Source organism: Podarcis cretensis (genome assembly GCF_951804945.1).
Source record: "Podarcis cretensis genome assembly, chromosome: 15".
Taxonomy (NCBI): Eukaryota; Metazoa; Chordata; class Lepidosauria; order Squamata; family Lacertidae; genus Podarcis; species Podarcis cretensis.
The window spans coordinates 6,160,222-6,182,037 of NC_137185.1; the positions used below are offsets into that span (position 1 = coordinate 6,160,222).

Genomic DNA, 21,816 nt, shown 5'->3' on the forward strand with positions numbered 1-21,816 from the left:
AATATTACTGCATAGGCGTGTGCATGTGTAGCCTTAAAACACTATATGCAGGCTAGTGTACCTTTCTTCCCAACATAAAACAAGTTTGTAATTTATATCCATTTGTCATCTGACTATAGAGCACATTCAGGTGACTGTGACCTGTAAGTCCTACCCAAAGTAGGAAAGTTGTTTAAAGTTACTTGAACAAGAGAAAACAAGCGTGCTTCCAGTGTATGCCAGGGGAGGGGGCATCAATACCAGACAGCCTTGGGTCCCATCAGGGCTGATTTGTGATGCCTACAGCCCACAAACAAAATACTTCCCCACCACTGGTCAGCCATTTTTATTTCCACAAAGCTCCCAGCATAGTATCCCTCTGGAGCATTGTGGGGAATTTAAATCGTGTGTGTGTGTGTGTGTGTGTGTACACATTTACGTCAGGCAGCAAGGAGTAACATCATCTTTGCAACCCTTCATCCTTTCCAGTTCCAACGGAAAAGGGGGCCACTGGCTTGAGCAACCTGGGGAACACCTGCTTCATGAACTCCAGCATCCAGTGCGTCAGCAACACGCAACCTCTTACCCAGTATTTCATCTCTGGCAGACATCTCTACGAGCTCAACAGGTAACTTCTGTATATCACACGGAAAAGTTGTGCCTTCCAGATGTTACATTACAACTCCCATCATGCTGGTTGCTGGGGATGATGGGAATTGTAGTCCAGCAACATCTGTCGGGCTGCCACATTGGTCCCCCCTCTAGTCCCTCTCTTGCCATGCTGGAAGCTTAACAGCGATGCCTTAAAAGTGTTACCCCTCCTGTTGGTCTGCTGTGGCACACTCCAGGATTCCTCCCTCTCATTTTGTGCAATGTGTGGAGTGCCTCTCAGCGTGCTTTTCCTTTCTTTCTTTTTTCAATGCAACAAATGGCTAATTGGCTCAATTCATCATTATGCATTCCAGGACAAATCCAATAGGAATGAAGGGACATATGGCCAAATGCTACGGGGACTTGATTCAAGAGCTGTGGAGCGGGACACAAAAGAACATTGCTCCTTTAAAGTTACGGGTGAGAACTGACAAGTGTTGTCGTATATTCATCTGCAAACTAATTATAAGTTGGCGCTGCAGCCTGCACCATGAGAGGGTCTGTGGGGGCAAGCAAACTAGGCAAACCAACCCCTGCCTCCTCCCTAACATCACTGCTGCCACCAAGTGGCTGCCTTTATTTTTCTCCGGCTGCTTCCACTAATCAGCCTTTTAAGCTCCTGGGCTTTTAGCTGTTCCAGCCTAGTTTAAAGTGGTGCATGGCCCTTGCCTTTATCACTGATTGTATTGCTGAGAACCTGTGGATTAGTAATCAGAAATAGGCTGCAGTCAAGGCCAGTGACTTGTGTGTTTTGCTTTCTTTCAGTGGACGATAGCTAAATACGCTCCCAGATTTAATGGCTTCCAGCAGCAAGACTCTCAGGAGCTCTTGGCTTTTCTTCTGGATGGTCTCCATGAGGATCTGAACCGAGTGCATGATAAGCCGTACGTCGAACTGAAAGACAGTGACGGCCGGCCGGATTGGGAGGTGGCAGCAGAGGTGAGTGTGTGCTGGGCCTCTGCATGTGGTTCTTCCTCCTCTCCACCAATCCATGGCCTTTTCCTGTGCTGTTTTCAGGAATTGTAATTGTTGTTGTTGTTGTTGTATTTATTTATGCCCTGCCTTTTTCCATGACAGGATTCAAGAACCACTAAAAACATAGAAAAAGCAATAGTTAAAAAACAATTAAACATTGATAGAACTCATATATAAAATCTATGAAAACCACACACATAATTACAATAAAAACAGCATGGCAACAGCCCTTTCATTAAAAGCAGTCAGTTTCCTGCTGGCAGAAGGAAAGCAAGGAGGGAGCCAGTCTAGTTTCTCTAGGGAGTGAGTTCAAAGTCTGGGGGCAGTCACGCAAAAGGCCCTCTCTTACATCTCTGCCAAAGCATGCCGGTGAGGATGGTGGAACCGAGATGAGGGCCTCCCTCTGCTGTTGCTGCTGAGCTTCCCCTGGAGCATTCCTTAAAAGCATTAAGAAGAAGTGAGGTGTTGGAACGGGCCAGCAGGGCTAAAAAGGACCAGCTGCCCTTGGTGTGGATCCTCAACCTACTTCAGCAGGCCCCCTTAATTGACTTGTGGATGGATGTGAAGATACGGCAGAGTGATGTGGGTCTGTGCGCACACACACGTGCTGAAACAAAGCAGTGAATACTCTCAGGTGTATTATTGCTGGTGAGCAAAAGGATGGATGGAGTCCATAAATAGGTCTTAGCCACCAGCACAGGCTGCAGTGGGGTTGTTGGGGTTGTTGTTATGCAGTAAATAGTATAATGAGTTTTAGGGCTTGGGGGCCTCATGCTCTGACAAACAACTCCTTGGGGGATTTTGATCAGATTGGGCTTTTGCATGGGTGCCCTCCATGCAGAGGAGGTGCTGCGGTTCATCTGAACTTCATACCTGCTTAGTCCTCCCTCAGGTGGTCAGCCAGTGGGCTGTACAGCTTCAATCTGCAGGGCAATTTCACATGATGAAATGCTGCTTTGTAACTAATATATATCTTTTTTTTCTTTTTAAAACCCTGCATTTAGAAAAATAGAACTTTCTCACACACATCTAGATTTCTGTGTGCAAGGATTTGTTCATTTATTGACCCAAGCAGCGTTCCTTCCATGCGCCTGTACCTGCAGACTGGAGTGATAGACCCCACCGAGAGGCTGACACCAGTGTGAGGACTGCCTCACAACTAGGTGGGCACGTTATAGGAAACCTGGGAGCACCAAAATCTCCCTCGTGTTGTATTTGCACCAAGAGCAGCTATGGGCAGCCCAGTGCCCTCCAGTGTCCATTGGCCCCAGCCAGCATTGGCCACTGGTTGGGGACAATCAAAGTTGTTGGAGTCCACCCTTCACTGGATGCCCTCAGGTTCCCACTGTGAAAGTATTGGGCATATATCTCCTTGTTCTACCGACTTCTCTGCACAAGTTTTATTTCCCCCTTTTGTTTCAGGCTTGGGAGAACCACCTGAGGAGAAACCGCTCAATAGTGGTGGACTTGTTCCATGGGCAGCTGAGGTCCCAAGTGAAGTGCAAGACCTGTGGGCACATCAGCGTCCGCTTTGACCCTTTCAATTTTTTATCTTTGCCCCTCCCGATGGACAGCTACATGCATGTTGAAATCATAGGTGGGTGAAGATTCTATGTACACTGTGCTTTATGGGCAGGTATGAGCCCCAGAGGGACTTACAACCTAAAATGCAGTGGTTTGACTGCTCATTGGGACTGACTCTCACCACCATGTTCCACCGCTGCTGAATGAATTGCACTGGCTGTAAGTTGTTGGTTCTGTTGTACTAAGTTCTATACAGCTTGGGACCCCAGATATCATCACTCTGCAGTGGCTGGTTGAAAAAAAGATCCCTTTTTTGGGGGAAGCTCATTGGACTAGATCCAGACTAAGACAATTTTGATTGTCTTCTTTTGAAATCAACTGGAGAAAGATAGCCATGGCTTGCTCCCTACTGAAATCAGTTGGACTTAAGTGCAGCTAATTTAGAATCCAAGCCCAAGAGTTGTAGTACTTGAACCTATGCGTTCGGAAGTAATCGCCATTAAGTTCACTCTTCCTTCAATGTTGTGTTAAAGTTCCTTTGAAATTTAAAATGGGCATCTTCCCAGTCCAAATCCCAGTTTTCCTACATTTTGATATTTCTAGCAGAAAACTACAATGTAAATGTTTGATACTTGAGCTTATACAAAACACATACATTGGGGGTGGGGGAAGAGAAAGAGTATTCCTAAAACTCAAAAGGGGTGGGGATGCCAAAAGCTGTGGAATGAATCACAGGTTAAACGTAAAGAAATCAGATTATTCATATGTTAATCAACCTTTGCAAGCCTGACAATGCTGTCCTTCACATGTATACTCAATTAAGTTAAATGCAGCTTTCTTCCACATACATGAGTATAGGATTACAGCCTGAGTTACATGATTTTATCACTTTAATCAGACAATATGTGTGTTTATAGATACATGCAGTGTTGCTTGTATTGTCATTCTGGGACTTTGAAACTGGCTAACAGAAACTAACAAATTTGTACAGGTTGGATTTTTGTTTTTAATGGTTTGAGTATCCGAAAAAGGAAATGTGCAGTACTGTCTTAGAAAAAGAAGAAAAATACGAACTGTTAGATATTCTGGTCTATTTTGAATCATACAGAACTCTCCCTATAGAGTCTTAGAAAGGAACCCTTCCAGGTATTCTTCACGGTGACTTTCATTCCTTGAACATGTACAGGGAACTGAGGTCAACAGAGCAAACTTCAAGCAGCTGGAGAAGCTGACCTTGAGTGGGTTGGGAGGACAGATCTTTAAAAATTCTGCTTCTCTGTGGATCTTTAATGCTTTCTACCAGGTTACATAAGTTAGAAGGTTTTTTTGGTGCCTCCACCACTGCCCTGGATGAAATCTGGGTTTCTCAAGATACCCAAGAATCAGTGTGCAGCTGATGCACTGAGTATGCTCAGCCTTGGATATTAGTCACAAGTTGCAATCTAATAATCAAGGAGCACTTACCTGGTTCTCTAGCAGAAATAGCACTTTTAAAAAAACCGAACAGCCAGTTAAACAGAGTTGGGCTGGTTAAACTGGATTTTTTCAAATCTCTTGCCTTTTCTTTCTCCCACTCACCCCCCTTTTTTATTTTGCTCTCCCAGTAACTAAGCTAGATGGGACAACTCCCATCCGATACGGACTGAGGCTGAACATGGACGAGAAATACACTGGCCTGAAAAAGCACCTCAGCGAACTTTGTGCCATGAAGCCGGAGCAGATCCTCCTTGCGGAAGTGCACAGCTCCAACATAAAGGTCAGGATGCTTTTGCTGCTCGGGGCTTTTAAAAATGCACTTTTTAATTCTCTCTCTCTCCCCCCCCCCCCCCCCCGATGAAACAAAACTAGTCTAAGAACAGTGACTTTCTTAAGACACGGATTATTTCCGCCTGCACCCCCCACTCCAATCATAGATTATGTCTGACTCCAACTCCCACCAGCCCCAGAGAACACAGAGATGATAGGAGTTACACTTCACAAGTTCCCCATCTTTGTATCCAACTAAGTTTTACTCAGAATAGACCTATTGAAATTAATGGACCCAAGCTAGTGGCGTCCATCATTTCCAATAGGTCTGCTTGAGTAGAACGAGCACTGACCACAACCCGTTATTTAATTTATATGCCATTTAATGCCCAGTTGGCTTCTAAGAGATTTACAGGACATTAAGACCAACAGCAAACTTTGTTTAAAAAACAGAATAATTATGGTTAAGCAATCCCATTAAACGTGTGGGTTTTTTATTAGCCTCATTGGGGTTCTCTCTCTCCCTCTCTGTCGCTTTCTCTTGCTTTCGAAAGAACTTTCCTCAAGACAACCAGAAAGTCCGTCTCTCGGCAAGCGCATCCCTGTGTGCATTCGAGGTGCCGATCCCTGGATCCCCCACGTCAGCTACTCCAAGCCCTGTGCAAACAGGTAAAATGTCCCTGCATGGATTTTATAAGTATAGTCGCAGTCAGTGGAAACCCGTAACCAACACCTTTGCCCTTGGGTTCAGAGTTCTGCAGCGTGCCGTCAGCCAACGGGATGATCAATGTGCTGATGAATGGCGATCTTCCCCGGCCAACCCTGATCCCGAATGGGATGCCAAACACAGTGGTGCCATGCAGGATGGAAAACGGCTTCTCCAATGGGATGGTGAACGGCCATGTGACTTCTCCCTCCGACAGCCCCTTCATAGGCTACATCATTGCTGTCCACAGGAAAATGGTTAGTGGGGAATGAATGTGGCTAAGATGCTTGACTGGTGTTCATGCATCTGCTGTTTTCCAATATGGTAGATGTCTGCAGAAGGTCACAGATTCAGTCCTTGGCAACTCCAAAGGAGGGCTGGGAAAGACTTGTCTGAAACCTTAGAGAACTGTGACCCAGTGGTGTAGACCAGGGGTGGGCAAGCTTGTCAGATCTACTACAACTCCCAATACCCCACCTCTCAGATCCAGCCACAAAAGGAATACAATTAGGGTTTGTTGTATCTACCTGGCTTTTTATTAGAATCCCAAGCTCTCTACAAACCAGAGCCAAGTGCAACAGACATACAGTTAGAATTAAAGAACCACAGTGTCTCCGAGCACATTCTGATCTGGAATTTGTTTTCAGTACCTGAAATGAACTGAGCTCATGATCCTTCCGCACGCAGGTTCCCTCCTGGCTAGTGTGGCAAGCTCATTTAGGTGGGAAAAGTCATTTTGTTGTGCGTGCAATTGGCTTTGGTTGGCGTTGAGTGTGGTGGTGGGGTTATGGCAGCGAGCGTGCAGATGATTAGCGGCGTAGACTCCCCCAAAAAGCTCAACAACTCTGTGCAATCTCCCCCCCCCCAAAAAAAAAAGCTCTCAACGGCTTTGGGCAATTTCCCCCAAAAAAACATAGGGGCATGTTATGCATGGAAAAATACAGTAGTTCCCTGCTATGAAAGTGGCCCTCCTGAAAAGTGAAAAAATCATATCGTATTATTAAAATGGATCTTTTTCTTCATCTTTTTAAAAAACCTTTAATGATCAATGCAGATGAGGATGGACAAGTACTTCCTTTCATCTCAGAAGAACCGGCCGAGCCTCTTTGGAATGCCACTGATAGTTCCGTGCACCGTTCATACACGGAAGAAAGACTTGTATGATGCGGTCTGGATCCAGGTGTCCCGGCTGGCAAGTCCCCTCCCTCCCCAAGAAGCTAGTAACCATGCACAGGACTGGTGAGTTAAATGCCAGGATGTCTCAAAGGAGGAGGGGGTGATCTAGCCACCAAAATGTCTCTGCAGGGCTCTTGACATCTTAAGCCAGCATGCCAGTCTTTGGCGCAGTGAGACATTGGGTCTTGGACTGGGAAAACCCAGACCCAAATCCTTGCTCAGTTCAAGATTATTAATAAAGTCCACTGACCTTCAGGTTCCAGAGTGCAAAAGAAAGCTTAAAAATATCAGGGAGCCTGCCAACTGTATATTTGTCCTTCTTAAAAATATTGAACACTATTAAGACCAAATTGAAATGAGTGCCCCTTAACAATTCTGTGAAAAATTGCTTACGAGTCTTTGTAGCTTGGAAATGCAAACTTTGCAACTGTTTTGATTCTGTAAGATTGTGTATCATCTGTTAGCCAGGAAGACCTTAAAACTCTGAAGATTGTGCTGGGAAGGGAGCACAAGGAATGGGTAGACCAGTCTGGTTCTTTTATTTCTAGAAATATTACACAGGAGTAGCACTTTACTGGTTCCTAACTCTCTATCACATAGGCAAAAGTAATTTTCATAAGAAATGCCATTAAATCCTCCTCCCAAAATTTCTGGGGGAAAGATTATTAAAATGAATTAGTTGTGAAGGTTTTGCCTTATTTTGGGACAAATGACAACCTCAGGTACTTGGCACAACCTCAGTTTGGTAGCTAAGTAGATTACTTTGGACCAGTCACACACTTTAGCCCAATCCACCTCAGGATGGTTGAGAAGGGGAAAAAATGCAAGAGGTGGGGGAAGAGAGCTATATTTCATCTTCAAATACTTTGGCATTGGAGTGGCTTAGAATCCAACCTGGTACCCTCCAGTGTTTCAGACTATAGCTCCCATTAGCCCCGACCATTGACCCTGCTGGCAAGAGCTGGTGCCCAAAATATCTGGGGGGTATAACAGGCATAGAAGATAAAACTAGGGAAAGACTATCATTTTAAAAAACTTTTGCATGTTACAAATAATCGTCTTTGTGTGTTCATTTATTTATTTAAAGTGATGACAGCATGGGATACCAGTACCCTTTCACCCTACGAGTGGTCCAGAAGGATGGCAATTCGTGTGCTTGGTGCCCCTGGTACAGGTAAGCATAGGTTGGCCACTTGGCAAGTAATACTACTACTACTACTACTACTACTACTACTACTAATAATAATAATAATTTATTTATACCCCGCCCATCTGGCGGGGCTTCCCCAGCCACTCTGGGCGGCTTCCAAAAAAAAATTTAAAATACTGTAATACAGGAAACATTAAAAGCTTCCCTAAACAGGGCTGCCTTCAGATGTCTTCTAAAAGTCTTGTAGTTGTTGTTCTCTTTGACATCTGGTGGGAGGGTGTTCCACAGGGTGGGTGCCACTACCGAGAAGGCCCTCCGCCTAGTTCCCTGTAACTTGGCTTCTTGCAGTGAGGGAACCGCCAGAAGGCCCTTGGTGCTGGACCTCAGTGTCCGGGTAGACGCTCCTTCAGATATACTGGACCAAGGCCATTTAGGGCTTTAAAGGTCAGCACCAACATTTTGAATTGTGCTCGGAAACGTACTTGGAGCCAATGTAGGTCTTTTAAGACCGGTGTTATGTGGTCTCGGCGGCTGCTCCCAGTCACCAGTCTAGCTGCCGTGTTCTGGATTAGTTGTAGTTTCCAGGTCACCTTCAAAGGTAGCCCTACGTAGAGCACATTGCAGTAGTCCAGGCGGGAGATAACCAGAGCATGCACCACTCTGGCGAGGCAGTCCGCAGGCAGATAGGGTCTCAGCCTGCGTACCAGATGGAGCTGGTAAACAGTTGCCCTGGACACGGATTTGACCTGTGCCTCCATGGACAGCTGCGAGTCCAAAATGACTCCCAGGCTGCGCACCTGGTCCTTCAGGGGCACAGTTACCCCATTCAGTAAAAAAAAGTGGGTGCTTCATCAGGTCCAATTAGAAATCTGTCGTTCTTTGGCTGAAGGGAGAGCCACTCCCCTCCGTCAGCCTCACACCCTGCCTTCCCTTTACCGCCTTTGTTAGGGTGGCCCCTTGTATCTCTAAAAACAGGCAGATCTGTGAAGACCAACTTGGCCATGTTAATCACCTTCACAATATCTGTGTACTGAACTGCTGTGTTTACACCATGTTCCAAATCTGTTTGCATTGTGCTGGATTAGGAATTTAGAAAGTCAGATCACTGCTCCATCTAGCTCGGTATTGTCCGCACTGGTGACAGCTCTCCAGGGCTTCAGGCCTGCCTGGAGATGCCAAAACTTGAACCTGGGACTTTATGCAATCAGAGCACATGATCTGACGCTGAGCCTAAAGTAAGATTCTAGTCCTTGTGATATTTGATTTAAATAGGAGCTTAGAAAGCTGCCTTATACAGAACCAGGATTGTAGGTTCATGTAGCTCAGAATTTACATTGGAAATGGCTTTCCAGAGCTTCAGATAAGGGTCCCCCCCTCCCCCCGCCCTGCCTGCAGATGCCAGGGATTGAACCAGGGACTTTTCTCATGCCAGAGAGGAGGCTCTGCCACTGATGGATCTTAACCTAAAGCAGCCCTCACCTGTCCTGTCCAGATTAACTGCCCATCTTTTGCATTTTCAGCCCTTGTCAGCTTTAGGGAGAGTTTCCCACCCCCTCTTCTCTGCTCACTGCCTCCTCCTTCTTCCCCACCTCCAATCTAGGTTTTGCCATGGCTGTAAAATCGACTGCACTGAAGAGAGAGCTCACATGGGGAATGCCAACATCGCTGTTGACTGGGATCCCACGGCACTTCATCTCCGCTACCAGACGTCACAGGAACGGGTAAATATATATATATATAATTGCAAAATAACCCTAAGCAGATATATGTATATGTGTTCTTTCTGACAATGCATATGGCTGTCTTTTTAAATAAGTGCGTTCTGGATGTTTTTGCTGCTGAAAGTGGAAATGCTGCTCTGCTCTAGCCCACAGAGTTGTGTATTTAGTGCTTCCTTCCCCATACCAACCTGCTCAGGTGCTTAGATCATCCTCTGAGGTCATCTCGGTGGTCAGGTAGCAAGGTTCTAGTATCTTATCCTTCTAGCTGGTTTAATGCCCAGATGTGTTGTGTCTTTGTACACCCGTGTGCTTGTTTTGCTGTGTGATTCTTTGCTTGTGTGTTTGTGTGCTGTTGTTTTCTGGGTGAGTTTTTGTTTTTAGGATGCATACCCCACATTCCAAATCCCCAGCAGGATAGCTAACAGCAGAAAAAATGAGGTTATTTCCCCCCAGTGAGCACTAGCATTGCTGTTGCTGTTATTCATCTTCCTACGAAGCATCTCAAAGCCATTTCACAATACAATAAAGCAATTGCATCTGTAAAAAGCAGTGGCATGATTACACATTAAATAAGTTATGCAATACAAGAAATAAATGAAAACAACTTTCAAAAACTGAAGCAGCAATAAATGACAATGAAACCACTGAAACACATAAACAGAATAAAAGAAAAAAAATCCTACTTAAAATTCCATGCATTAAAAACAAACCACAAGGGTGGGAGGAAATTCAGTTTAAGATGCATTACTTGGATATTCCTACTTTCCTTAGAAATGTAGGAAATAGCCTTGCACCGAATCAGACCACTGATCCACCTAGCTCCAGTATTGCCAACACTGGCTGGCAGCAACTCTCGAGTGTCCCAGGCAGGGCTCTTTCCTCAATCTGGAGGTGCCAAAGATTGGACCTGGGACCTTTGGCCTGTAAAGCTTGTACCGTATAGCAGGCAATGCCCTTCTCACATCTGCAGTCACCATTCGGCATCGGCTCCAGATTTTCTTTTCACGTGAAAACCAAGTTCCTAGCCCTTATGGGTGCTACAATATATTTGAAAGCATGTGAACGCAGGAAGCTGCCTTACACCGAGCCAGATTATTGGTCCACCTAGGTCAGCATTGTCTGCAGTGGCTCTCCAGGTTTCCATACAAGCTCCTTTTCCCAACCCTGCCTTGAGGTGCCAAGTGTTGAACCAGGGGCCTTCAGTATGCAGAGCAGATGCTCTACCACCGAGTCTGCGTCCTTCTTCATGATGGAACTCAGTGGTGGCATCAGAGAGTTTCCCATGGTGGGTTGAAATAGGCCACACAAGTACAAAACTTCTCCTGGTCCTTCTGACGCGGGTCATCTATAACAGGGCTGGGGAACCTGGACTCCATCCCTCATCAGCCCCAGCCAGCATAGCCAGTGATCAGGCATGATGGGAGCTGTGGTCCAGCAGCAGCTGAAAGGCCACAAGTTCCTTATGAGTGCTTTGTGAAGTCTTGACTGGTTTGGCAGGGCTGTGGCTCAGTGGCGGACCAGATAATGTGCAGGCAGGCTCAGTCCCTGCCATCTCCGGGTAGGTCTGGGAGAGACCCCCATCAGAAACACTGGAGAACTGCTGCCAGTCAGTACTGGCAATATTGAGCTAGTGGGGCCAGTGATCTTCGCATAAGGCAGCTTCCTCCAGAGGTTCTCTTACAGCAGTGTCTGTTTTATTAGATCAATTTGGTGCTCCTGCTTTTGCATTTGTCTGACAGCATGGAGCTTCTGCAGCCTTCTTGGCCGCCAGCCACTCTCATTGTCTGGGATTTTTTATTTTTTTTTAATTAGCCAAAAGGCTTTATTGGCTGTCACGTTGCATGAGGCCACCCCTTCTGCCTCTGCAATGGCCTGAAATTGCTTCTGAAGGTTCTTTCGTCTCACTGCTGGCTCAGAGATTTCTGGACTGGGTGGAGGGATGACTGAATAACTTGGGGCTCAGAATCGCAGCAGACTGAAAACGGAAAGGAGAGAGCAGCAAATTGAAGTCTGCATGGCCCAAGGGCCAGGGCACTTCGGCAGACAGGGCTTGACTCGGGTTCAAATCTCCATGAACACACTGAATTCGCTTGGATAGCCTTAGGCTAGTAGGTCTTGGGAGCCACCAGTCCACAGAAACAAGTTGGTCACATTATCAAAACTGTTGTAGTTGGTATCACTTCAGTTAGCAATGGGGATTCACCAGATTGAACATGTGGGTCCCCCCTCCTTTTTAGGGGAAACCATAACTCCCCATGCTTAGAAAATTAAGACTGGGGAAAGTGAGTCAAATACCCTTCACCCTGACACCTGTGTTTCTGTGGTTAGGGACCCCTTGTTCTTCCCATATGAAAGGAGCATTGCTTCACCTGCAGTCTGAAATGGCATGTGGCCAAGGAGTTTATTTCATTTTATTTCTGACATTTATGAACCGGCCTTCACCCAGAGGTCCCAAAGTGGGGAATAGAAAAACGTTAAAATCAAACAATCTTTAGAGCTAAGAATTGATAAAATTCACTTGGTAGCACTTCTGCCTACAGTGCACTTCACCCCTCCCCAAAGAAAGTGTGTTACTGCTTGGGAAGCTGCTCTGTACTGGGCCAGACCATTAATCCAAGTATTTTGGTATTGACTACACTGACTGGCAGCAGCTCCCCAGGATTAATGACAGGATTTCACTGCCCTGCCTGGAGATGCTGGGCATTGAACTTGGCACCTCCTGTGAGCCATGCATTCACTTTGCCACTGAACTACTGTCCCCGTCTATAGGTTCTCCTTCCGAAAATGAAGGTGGTGCGTCTGTGTCATGAGGTTCTCCTTCCACAAAACTCGCTCCATATTTTCATTATTATTATTATTAATTTTTAAAAGGCTAATTCAGGCTGTGAAGCAAAGCAGTGTACATTAAGAGATCTTTCTCTGGAAGGAGACAAGGAATCTAAGCTAGGGTCAAAGGAGATGACTTCATCAGCACCTCACAGCTACCGGGAACAACGCTGAACTTGCCCTTTTCCTGAATCTTCTTGAACTTATTTTAAAAAATAAGAAAAACGAAGTCAAGAATTTGTAAGAACCTAATATAATCTGATATTGCAAGTTCACTTTATTTTAAGTAGTTTGTAAGTTTTCATGGCACTTTGTAGGTAATTGTCTTTTTCTCACATATTTGATAAATGGTGTAAAATAATTTTAACAACTGTGTGAATATTTGTTGCCAACGTGCTGTACGAGTTGCACTATCTTGATTAACGGCACAGGTTGCATTTTTCTAGCAGGGTCAGAGGAGACGGCATGTTTCTAAGTAGGAACAAGCCATCAGAATTCCTCAAGTGTTTGCCTTGTCACCCATTCAGATGGCCGAGGAGCACAGGAGCGTGGAGCAAAGCCGGCGTGCTCAGGCTGAGCCAATCAACTTGGACAGTTGCCTCCGGGCCTTCACCAGCGAGGAGGAACTAGGCGAAGATGAGATGTACTACTGTTCCAAGTGCAAAACTCACTGCTTGGCTACCAAGAAGCTGGACCTGTGGAGGCTTCCCCCTATCCTGGTATGATTCAAGGCTCTCCTTTTCCTTTCCATTTTTACAGCCAGGCTGTACACTGCTTCTTACAATTCTTCGTTTTTAATTGACCCTATGAAGCTGGCTTCTCGTGGGTCAGGCCACTCGAGTTCCATCTTTATTTTATGTAGTGTTTAGTTCCTACTTCTCCCAGAGCTGACACTGAAGGCTGGTTCATTAGCACAAATGGAGCAGCGTCCCACCAACCTCGTTCTGCCCTCAGCCAGCCCCCACTTCCCTGCCTTCTTACTCACATCCCTTCTGGCAGTGGAGGCCCTGCCTGTCAGTTTCCTCCTCCTCAGTCCCATGTTGTCCTTGTAGAACATGGCATGGAGGAGAATGGGGGCAAGACTAGAGCTAATTGGCTTTGCCTGCCATTGGCTCTGGCCCCACATGCTGTAGGTCTTCCTGTCTTCTGCCTTGCCGGCTCTAATGAGCACCAATTGCTGCTGGAGGTGACTCACGTTAAGAGAGGCGAGAAGGCCTGCCATGAGGCCTGCAAACTATAAAAAGACAAGACATGCTAATAGTTGAAGCGTTGACCTGATCCTGCCTCCCACATTTCTTGTTCTAGATAATCCACTTGAAGCGTTTCCAGTTTGTCAATGGCCGCTGGATAAAATCCCAAAAGATCGTCAAGTTTCCCCGAGAGAGCTTCAACCCGAGTGCCTTCCTGGTGCCAAGAGATCCAAGTTGCTGGCTGCAGAAGCCGCTGACTCCCCAGGTTGACGATCCCTCTGAGACCCAGATTCCGCAAGATGAGTGTCTGAGGATGGAGGTGCAGAGCGTCCCGGTGGCCGGGGAGGGCGATGTGCTGCCCAGGAGCCCCTCTTCCCTCAACACTTCCGGCATCTTAAATAATATCAAAGGTAGGGGAGAGGAGGGATCTCCGCATTGGGCTGGATGGAGTAAAATGGAGGACTGGTTAATACTGCCATAGATGTGTCCAACCAGCCTCTGCTGGGGGCAGGTGATTCTGCTCCATCTCCACATGCCGCTGTGTTTTGACTACTTCAGGACCCCACAAAATTACCTGCCCTCGAAATTGGCTGTTGTTTTCCTGCATGAGTCACTGCACTGGGCTTGCCAATCCAATCTGCCTTTGGTGGGAGCAAATAATCCTGCCGCATCTCTGTACTGAGTGAAATTAGGTCATTTCCATCACTCCTGAAGTAGACATATGCTGCAGAATTGCTTGCCCTTAGAAGAGGCTGCAGGCTGTGTCTCTGTGTGAGTCACTGGTTTGGGCCTCAGGGACACACAAACGGTGTAGAGGTACATGGGCTCACATTTTGACTGAGCTGCTTTTGCAGGAACAAATTCTCAAATAGTCTGGCAAATGGGCCTTCCATAAATGGTGAAGTTAACCATTGAAAATGCTTTCCTGGATCTAGGAGTATGTAATATTGCTAAATACCTCGCTACTTGGTTGTATACCAAGACACAGTAGTGAGCAAACCCCTGTTGCTAGAGCTAATGAACTTTGCAAGTTAAGACCTAGAAGTCTCTGTGTGATGCAGCCGGCTGCTTTACCTAACCCACTGATGTAAAAGTTGTTAATAGCTTTGTTTTGGGATTAAATGTGGGCAGTTTAGTCTTGTCTGTTCAGCTTTTTGCCACTTTCTCCCTTTCTCTCACTCGCACACTTGCTCATTCACTTCTTCCAGCGTCTCCATCTCCCGGGCGGAAGTGTGCAACTGGCTGTCCGTCGAGTAAAAACATTAGTCCAACTGGTAGCCCCAGGACTTTGGGAAGAAGCAAAGGGCGGCTCCGGCTCCCCCAGCTGTGTAAAAACAAACTGTCCAGCAGCAAAGAGAACTTGGACATGACCCGAGAGAACGGTACAGACCCGGACCCTAAGGTCACCCCCGACCAAGGAGACGGCTTCAGCCGAGGGCATGCTTTGGGGGGTAGCCAGGGTGAGCTCTTTGCCGCTCAGGACAGCAGCGAGGTGACTTTAGCCAATGGATACCTGTGCAAGCAAAACTCTCACAGCAACGGCAGCATCAACGGGGAGGAGGAGATGGTGGTTGACCAAAGAGGAGAGATCTGTGTTAACCCCATCTACAGCCTATATGCAATTTCGGTAGGTGACTCACTCTTGGGTGGAGACTGCACTGGTTTCTTAAAAGCTTGGATTTTGAAGAAGGGCAGAAGGCAAGTCCGCCATTGTGCAGGGTGCCCAAAAGGCAGAGGTGGGTAAGGAAAGGGCTGGGATGAAGGCGTCAGAAAGGCATCGCCGTGAGGCAGGTGGCAGGAATAATAAATTGGTGCTAAATGTGCTTCATTTGCCAAAATTCACATGACTTGTAGGATTTGGCTTGGCTTGGGGTGGGATTTTGAGGTCTCTCTTCAGCACGTCAAGTAGAATGTGGGTGCTGCAGGACTCTTGGCGGGCATAGAATCAACAAGGTACAATTCAGTAGCTTGTGCCCTCAGAGCCTTTATGAAATGATGCAAAATTCATCAGATGGTGTGAGCTAATGGAAGTTGAGGAACACTTATTGTCTGTGCCAGGGTTGGGGAACCTGACACCTTTCAGGTGTTGCTGGACTTCAGCTCTGATTGTCCCTGACCATTGGCCATGCTGGCTGGGGCTGATGGGAGTTGGGTGTCCCACAAATATGGAGGACCACCAGCATTGGGGTAACATGTCAGGGGCAAAGGGGTGTGTGTAAATAAATATAGAACAACACCGACTACTGCTACAACCTTGTTGATTGGGCCAGCAATACAAAACTGCTCTTTCTTCCCCTTCCAGTGCCATTCAGGAATTATGGGAGGAGGTCATTACGTCACTTACGCCAAAAACCCCAACAGCAAGTGGTACTGTTACAATGACAGCAGCTGTAAGGTAATCTCCTTTGCCTTCCTTAAGAAAGAATGTGAGGGCAGTCGTAATGATGGCCAGGCATGAGGTGGCTGCTCTGACCCACGTGTGACTGTATGTGAAGGGAGCTCATTTTCCCGTAATTCGGATGATTCAGATAAATAAAACACCCGGTGTCAGAGATGTTAAATCTTTATTCAAAGAAACTTAAACAGTGCAAGCCTAGTGGTCAAAGCAATTCTTCCCAGTAGGTATTTCACAATGAGGTAGTTGTGAGGGCTGAAGTCCCTGCCTTCCCGCTGCTCTCTAAGACTCCTCCTCTGGGTCTTTCCCCAGCAACCTGAGGCTTCTTCGTCTTGTCTCTCTTTGCTATGCCCTCTTCATACTTCTTCAAGGGGAGCAAGTCGCAGCAGGAGGGGGAGACTCCCTGGCTTCTTCATTCTGCCTCCTCTCCAGCCTTCTGATTCTGGACTGTCCTCTGCCACAGCTTCTTCCTGCTCACTAAACCCTGATACTTATTAAATTTGTATACCACACTAGACCTGTAGATCATAGGGCGGTTCGCAACATAAAAACACCTCTTCACTTGTTACCTCTTCGCTGTCCTCCCTCTGACCACTCATCATCGTCCCACCACCAATCCCCTGGCTCTGAGCAGTCTTCCCTTGGGGCTTCTCTTGGGGGGTCCCCAGCTGGTACCTCCTTGGCATCCAGCCAGTCCATGACACTAGCCCTGGGGGCGGGGATGGTTGAGATTGTGCAGTTTCCAAACTTGTGATCCGCCCAGCTTAATTTTTAGAAGTGCACTTTTTTAAAAAAAGGGGTTCTTTGTTGGAACAAAATGAGCATCCTCTCCTCCTCTTCCTCTTCCAGGAATTGCATCCTGACGAAATCGACACGGACTCCGCCTACATCCTTTTCTATGAGCAGCAAGGAGTGGACTATGCACAATTTCTGCCAAAGATAGATGGCAAGAACATGGCAGACACGAGCAGCATGGACGAAGACTTTGAGTCCGACTACAAGAAGTACTGTGTGCTGCAGTGAGCGCAAGCCAGGGGAGACGCCGCGGACCGCTGCGAGGGAGCGCCCTTGAAAAGTCGCCTCCCGTTTGGCAAAAAATGAAAAAAAAAGTGGTTTTTAGCAGAGCGGAAGAGCTAAACGTAGTTTTTATTTTTTTATTTTCCTCTCATGATCTGAAAGCACAACTAGAAGAAAAGAGAAAGAAAGAATCCCTAATTACATAGCAGCTCACAGGTTGAGATAGCTTTGGGTTTTTTGTGTTTTTGTTCAGATCTCTCCATACACATTGGGCGGGGAGGGGGGGGGAATAGCACCTATTGGTTGGATTTCTTTTTTTTTTACCTTTGGCTTTTAAACTAGTTTGATGTAAGCAAACTAGGACCAAGAAAGCTTAAGTTGTAAGTAGCCCAAATAAAAGCTGGCCCAGAGTAATAGAAAGGTGTTTGCTTCCCTCCCCCCCTTTTAAAACAAAAACAAATTACCAAGAAGAAGAAGAAGAAGAAGAAGAAGAAGAAGAAGAAGAAGAAGAAGAAGAAGAAGAAGAAGAAGAAGAAAATCAACCTTTTTGGATGCTCTCTTCAGATTTAAGACGATTGAACTTGTAGTGTTGTCTGTAGACAACATGAATTTGCTACCTCCTTTTTCTGAAGTTTTATTCCATTTTTTTAGTGGCAAGATAAGGAAAGCCCAGGATAGGCGACCTGCACAGTGGAGCAAACATCATGGCTTAGGGAATTTCCTGCCTTTTCCATTCTTAACCCCACTGGTCTCAGTTTGGTTTGTTTCTTGGCTTTTGGCAGTGTCAGTTCCACCCTTTTGGGTGAGCCGTGTGCTTTCAGAATGGCTTGGAGGGGAATTTCTCCTATCCCCTCTGTGATTTTGTGGCTGATATGATGCCATCCTACTCACGAGAGAGTGGGGAGAGAACAGAGGGATTATTTGGCATTCATCCCCAATCTGAAGTCAGGAGGCCCTAAGCTTTTCCTGGCATCAATGTGTGAGCTGCCCTCCTGTCTTATGTGAAAGTTTGAACATGCATATGGGCCCACTAGTGCCCCATCTTAGAATCTACGTCACACAGAAGTTTGCTCCTAAGATCTCAGGCCTGGTGCAGACATAACACTAGTAAACTAGTAACTATGGTTGAGATTCCAGGAGGGGAACATGGGATGCTAAACTAACAAATCTATAAATCTTGGTTGAGATGGGAACGCTGCAATGTTTACTCATGTGCTCGTGGAATTTATGTTGGGCAAGGGGTGAGTGGAGAGGGGAATGACAGGTTGCTCTGCCCCCGTCTTCTGACCTCTCCACCATGGTTAAGAGTTCACAGGCATTTCATCTGCTCTGGCCTTTAGACCCTAGAAAATTGCCCCCCAGATTCAAGTTTGTGAGCAGTGTGAAATAGTTGTGTGTGTGTGTTGTGTTTTTAATTAAATTGCACTTTAAATGAAAGGAAAGGATAATTAAAACTCAGACATAAGTTAATTTTATTACTGCCAAGTGTTTTTGGAGTGAAGGATGAGGGCACCTCTTTTGCTTAAAGAGCAAGAAATCCTGCTTGGGTAGCTATTTCGGTTTTAACGTTGAAGTTTATCCAGTCTGCGAGCAAACCTAGGCATGCTTCCCTGCTGCATCCCATGACCTGGAAAGAAAAATAGTGCCCCATTTCTTCCTGTAATAAGGTTGGCATTAATTTACAACTTTTGAAAGCCAAGTCTGTTGTCCCGCCAATGCAGTTCATTTGTAGGAAGGTCTGCAAAAAGAGATCTGCACCAGAACTCCTTTTTGACCAGAAATATCTGTGAAGAAAGGTGCTTGAATCCCTGCAGACTTGGGCCCAACAGACTTCTTCGAAAATCCACTAGCTCAGAAGTAAGAACTTTAGTAATTGGTCCCCTAGTCTGGGAGCCCAAGTGACTCTGCCATTATCTTCATCTGAATTCTCTTGCTATTCCAAAGCACCCCTCTAAAGGACATTGTTGAATAAGATAACTCGTGAGTTTAAACAGGGTTGTAACTCTTTAATTTGTCAGAATAAGCAGGCAGTGTCAGGGTTTGAGTGTTAATTTATAAACTGGAACAACTACAAAAAGCCTAGCTTTTGCTGAACTGCTGAACTTCTGTTTGGCCTGTACCATATGAAAATTTCAAGCAGGGACTCTGATGACTGAATGGCTCCTGTGGACAAAACAAACACACTTGGAAAAGTTGCAGGTCAGGGAGAAAGCTAAGCAAACACACTTGTCCCTGAAAAGCTAGATTTCTAAGTAGAGGATTTTTTAATTTTATTTTTCCATCGAGTTATATTCAGGCATCTGAGCAGCCTAGGCACAATTCAGTGGGAACTTGGCCAAAAGTCGCATTATTTATTTGCAATATGCTTTTCTACCTGCCACTCCTACCATGAAACAGAATCATTTAGCTTAATCACTATCAAGGCACAGCTTTTGCTTCCCTGTCTCCTCTTTGATTGAGCTTTCAGGGTTTACAAACTTTTTTTTTTTGAAGTTGCTTTTCTTGACCCCGTGCAACTTTCCGACAGATTCAGTGTGGGGCTGTTAGCTGCGTCCCTGCATGCACTTGCTTGGGTGGGGGGATGTTCTGAGACCATCTGAAATCTTTAGACCAGGAGTAGGGAACCTGTGGCCCTCAGCCCCGAACATTGGCCATGCTAGCTGATGGGGGTCGGGGTCTAGAAACACCTGGATGGGCCATAGGTTCCCCACCCCATGTCAATATCCCATGTCAAGTCATGTGGTGGCGCTGGCATTTCACATAGGGGCCTGTCCTACACACTGACATGTTTGTGGGATGCCTTGATACCTCTGCCAATCAGGATCAGGGGAGATAGCATGAATCCATGACTCATGGCTACAACCTCTGTATAGTCAGGGACATCCTCCACCTTAGGAGCTTTGGCAGCGGGCGAGTGTCTGACTTGACTCTTTGGAAAGTCTATTTCTTTAGAAGCTAAATTTGGCCCTTGTTCGGGCATTGATCTTTTTGATGGACACCGTTTCTCAGTCCAGTAATTTCTAACAATTAGGTTTAAGCTTTGCCAAAGGTGGGGTGGGGCGATTATTGAGCACCCGGTAATAACACTCCAAGATGGCTTGGGTAGGTGCTGCCCCTGCTGGCAATGTTCACAGGGTATTGCTCCTAAATTTATTTTCCGCAGGGCAGTGAGGTTGGAGAAAACCAAGCCTTCCAAACCGGCGGAGTTTCTGGATTCAATACTATTTTGAGACACCCCGATCTGTTTTTCCTTTTACAAACTCCTCCGAACTCGTATTCAGATTAACTTTCCTTTCAGAACTTCTCTTGTCACTGAAACGATCTACTAATGCCATTTTAAAAATCTGCCATGCTTTGTTACATCGATTCTTAATTATTATTTTTAAGGAGAAACAAAAATTAAATTAATTCCTAAATTTAACAGGGAAATTTATTAAGTTAACTCTTAACCACATTCACTTTGTAAATTATTGTATAAAAACTTATTGACAATGCACTGAATTTAGAAAGACCATGTACATAAGTACTGTGTAAATAATAAAAAAGTATTAATGTATTGGAATATGAACTGTATAAAAAAAGTCCAAGTAACTGTATATGGAGTGAACTTGTTTATCTGTAACTATATTATTCAAACAAATTAAATACTGTGGATGCAATCTGCTGCCTCAATTCCTTTCCCTTTTCTTTTCTAGAATTTTCTATTAAAAACGAGTGAGTTGACTTATGATCCGTTTTATGTCCCCCATCCATATTTAAATAAATATACATTTGGGTGGAATTTGACCATCAAAAAGATGTCGCTCCTTTCCGTGTGGTGAAAGCATGAATTTGCCACATGGGCAGTGCCTGTTTTAGCTGCAAAATAAGGTTAGGGACATTAGTATATAATTATTACATAAAGTGCCTAAAAATGGATGAAACACTGAACCTACCTTGCAAACCAAATAGTCCCTTTGTGGTACAGGAGGTCCCATGCTCCATTCCTGGTATTGCCAGTTAAAAAAAGATTTGGTAGCAAATGGCAGGAAAAACCTCCATCACTCTGCCAGGCAGGTTTGGCAATAACATGATAAGTTTGGCTAATTGACTTGGCACAGGGCAGTTTCCTCCACCCATGAAGCAGCAAGATCATCTGCAGTTGTCCGTGGGCTTCCTTGCAACACAGAACACAAAAGTTAAATCTGCTGAAACCACCTTTTCTGCTAAGTGGTAACTATTCTGTAGGAAGGGGGGAATAGGTTGAGGTTTGTCAGAAAAATATTTCGCCACCAAGTTCTTTGCAAAGGGTGGTGATGTAACCAGCATCAAGACCAGCTGGTGGCAGCATCTGCTTCTGAAGTTCTCCCAAGGTTCCTGCTGCTCTTTGCAAGTTGACCACATGAAGAAATTTGGATACACACGGATGGGAGACAAATTTGATTCCGTTGGCATTTCAAGAACTTACAGGATTCAAGTTTTCCAACCAATCCACGAACTGAAACGGTCATCCTTTGAAATTTGCCCTTAAGCTTTCACAATGCAATTCCAATTCTCCTGCCATGTAATATTTATGTGCAAGAATGCATAGGTTAGCTACGGTAAGGTGTGCATAAAAATAGTGAAAATATACCAATATGCATTATATCAGGACTTTGCTTTGAAAAGGGGTGTGTTAGGCAAAACTGAATGCAAAAATGTGTTGCATTGGGAGAAATCCAGAGTTAAAACGCTGGTGAATTTTTATCAGGAGTTTTAAAAGTAATATTTGCAAACTGATC

At 45.5% G+C, this 21,816-nt stretch overlaps 1 protein-coding gene across 5 annotated transcripts in view; it reads left to right on the plus strand.

Annotated features, from left to right (window-relative positions):
* Positions 1 to 20,715, plus strand: part of USP32 (ubiquitin specific peptidase 32) — a 130,065-nt gene extending 109,350 nt beyond the window's left edge. For all 5 annotated transcript variants that reach the window (XM_079955367.1, XM_079955370.1, XM_079955368.1 and 2 more), the window contains exons 20-34: positions 469 to 607; positions 945 to 1,050; positions 1,396 to 1,569; positions 3,028 to 3,202; positions 4,734 to 4,885; positions 5,430 to 5,544; positions 5,627 to 5,838; positions 6,636 to 6,820; positions 7,845 to 7,931; positions 9,508 to 9,628; positions 12,982 to 13,173; positions 13,760 to 14,054; positions 14,853 to 15,271; positions 15,947 to 16,039; positions 16,889 to 20,715. In XM_079955367.1, coding sequence (XP_079811493.1) covers positions 469 to 607; positions 945 to 1,050; positions 1,396 to 1,569; positions 3,028 to 3,202; positions 4,734 to 4,885; positions 5,430 to 5,544; positions 5,627 to 5,838; positions 6,636 to 6,820; positions 7,845 to 7,931; positions 9,508 to 9,628; positions 12,982 to 13,173; positions 13,760 to 14,054; positions 14,853 to 15,271; positions 15,947 to 16,039; positions 16,889 to 17,062 — 2,639 coding nt within the window. In that variant the 3' untranslated portion in view covers positions 17,063 to 20,715. The remainder of the gene's footprint in view (positions 1 to 468; positions 608 to 944; positions 1,051 to 1,395; positions 1,570 to 3,027; positions 3,203 to 4,733; positions 4,886 to 5,429; positions 5,545 to 5,626; positions 5,839 to 6,635; positions 6,821 to 7,844; positions 7,932 to 9,507; positions 9,629 to 12,981; positions 13,174 to 13,759; positions 14,055 to 14,852; positions 15,272 to 15,946; positions 16,040 to 16,888) is intronic.
* The last annotated feature ends 1,101 nt before the right edge of the window (positions 20,716 to 21,816 follow it).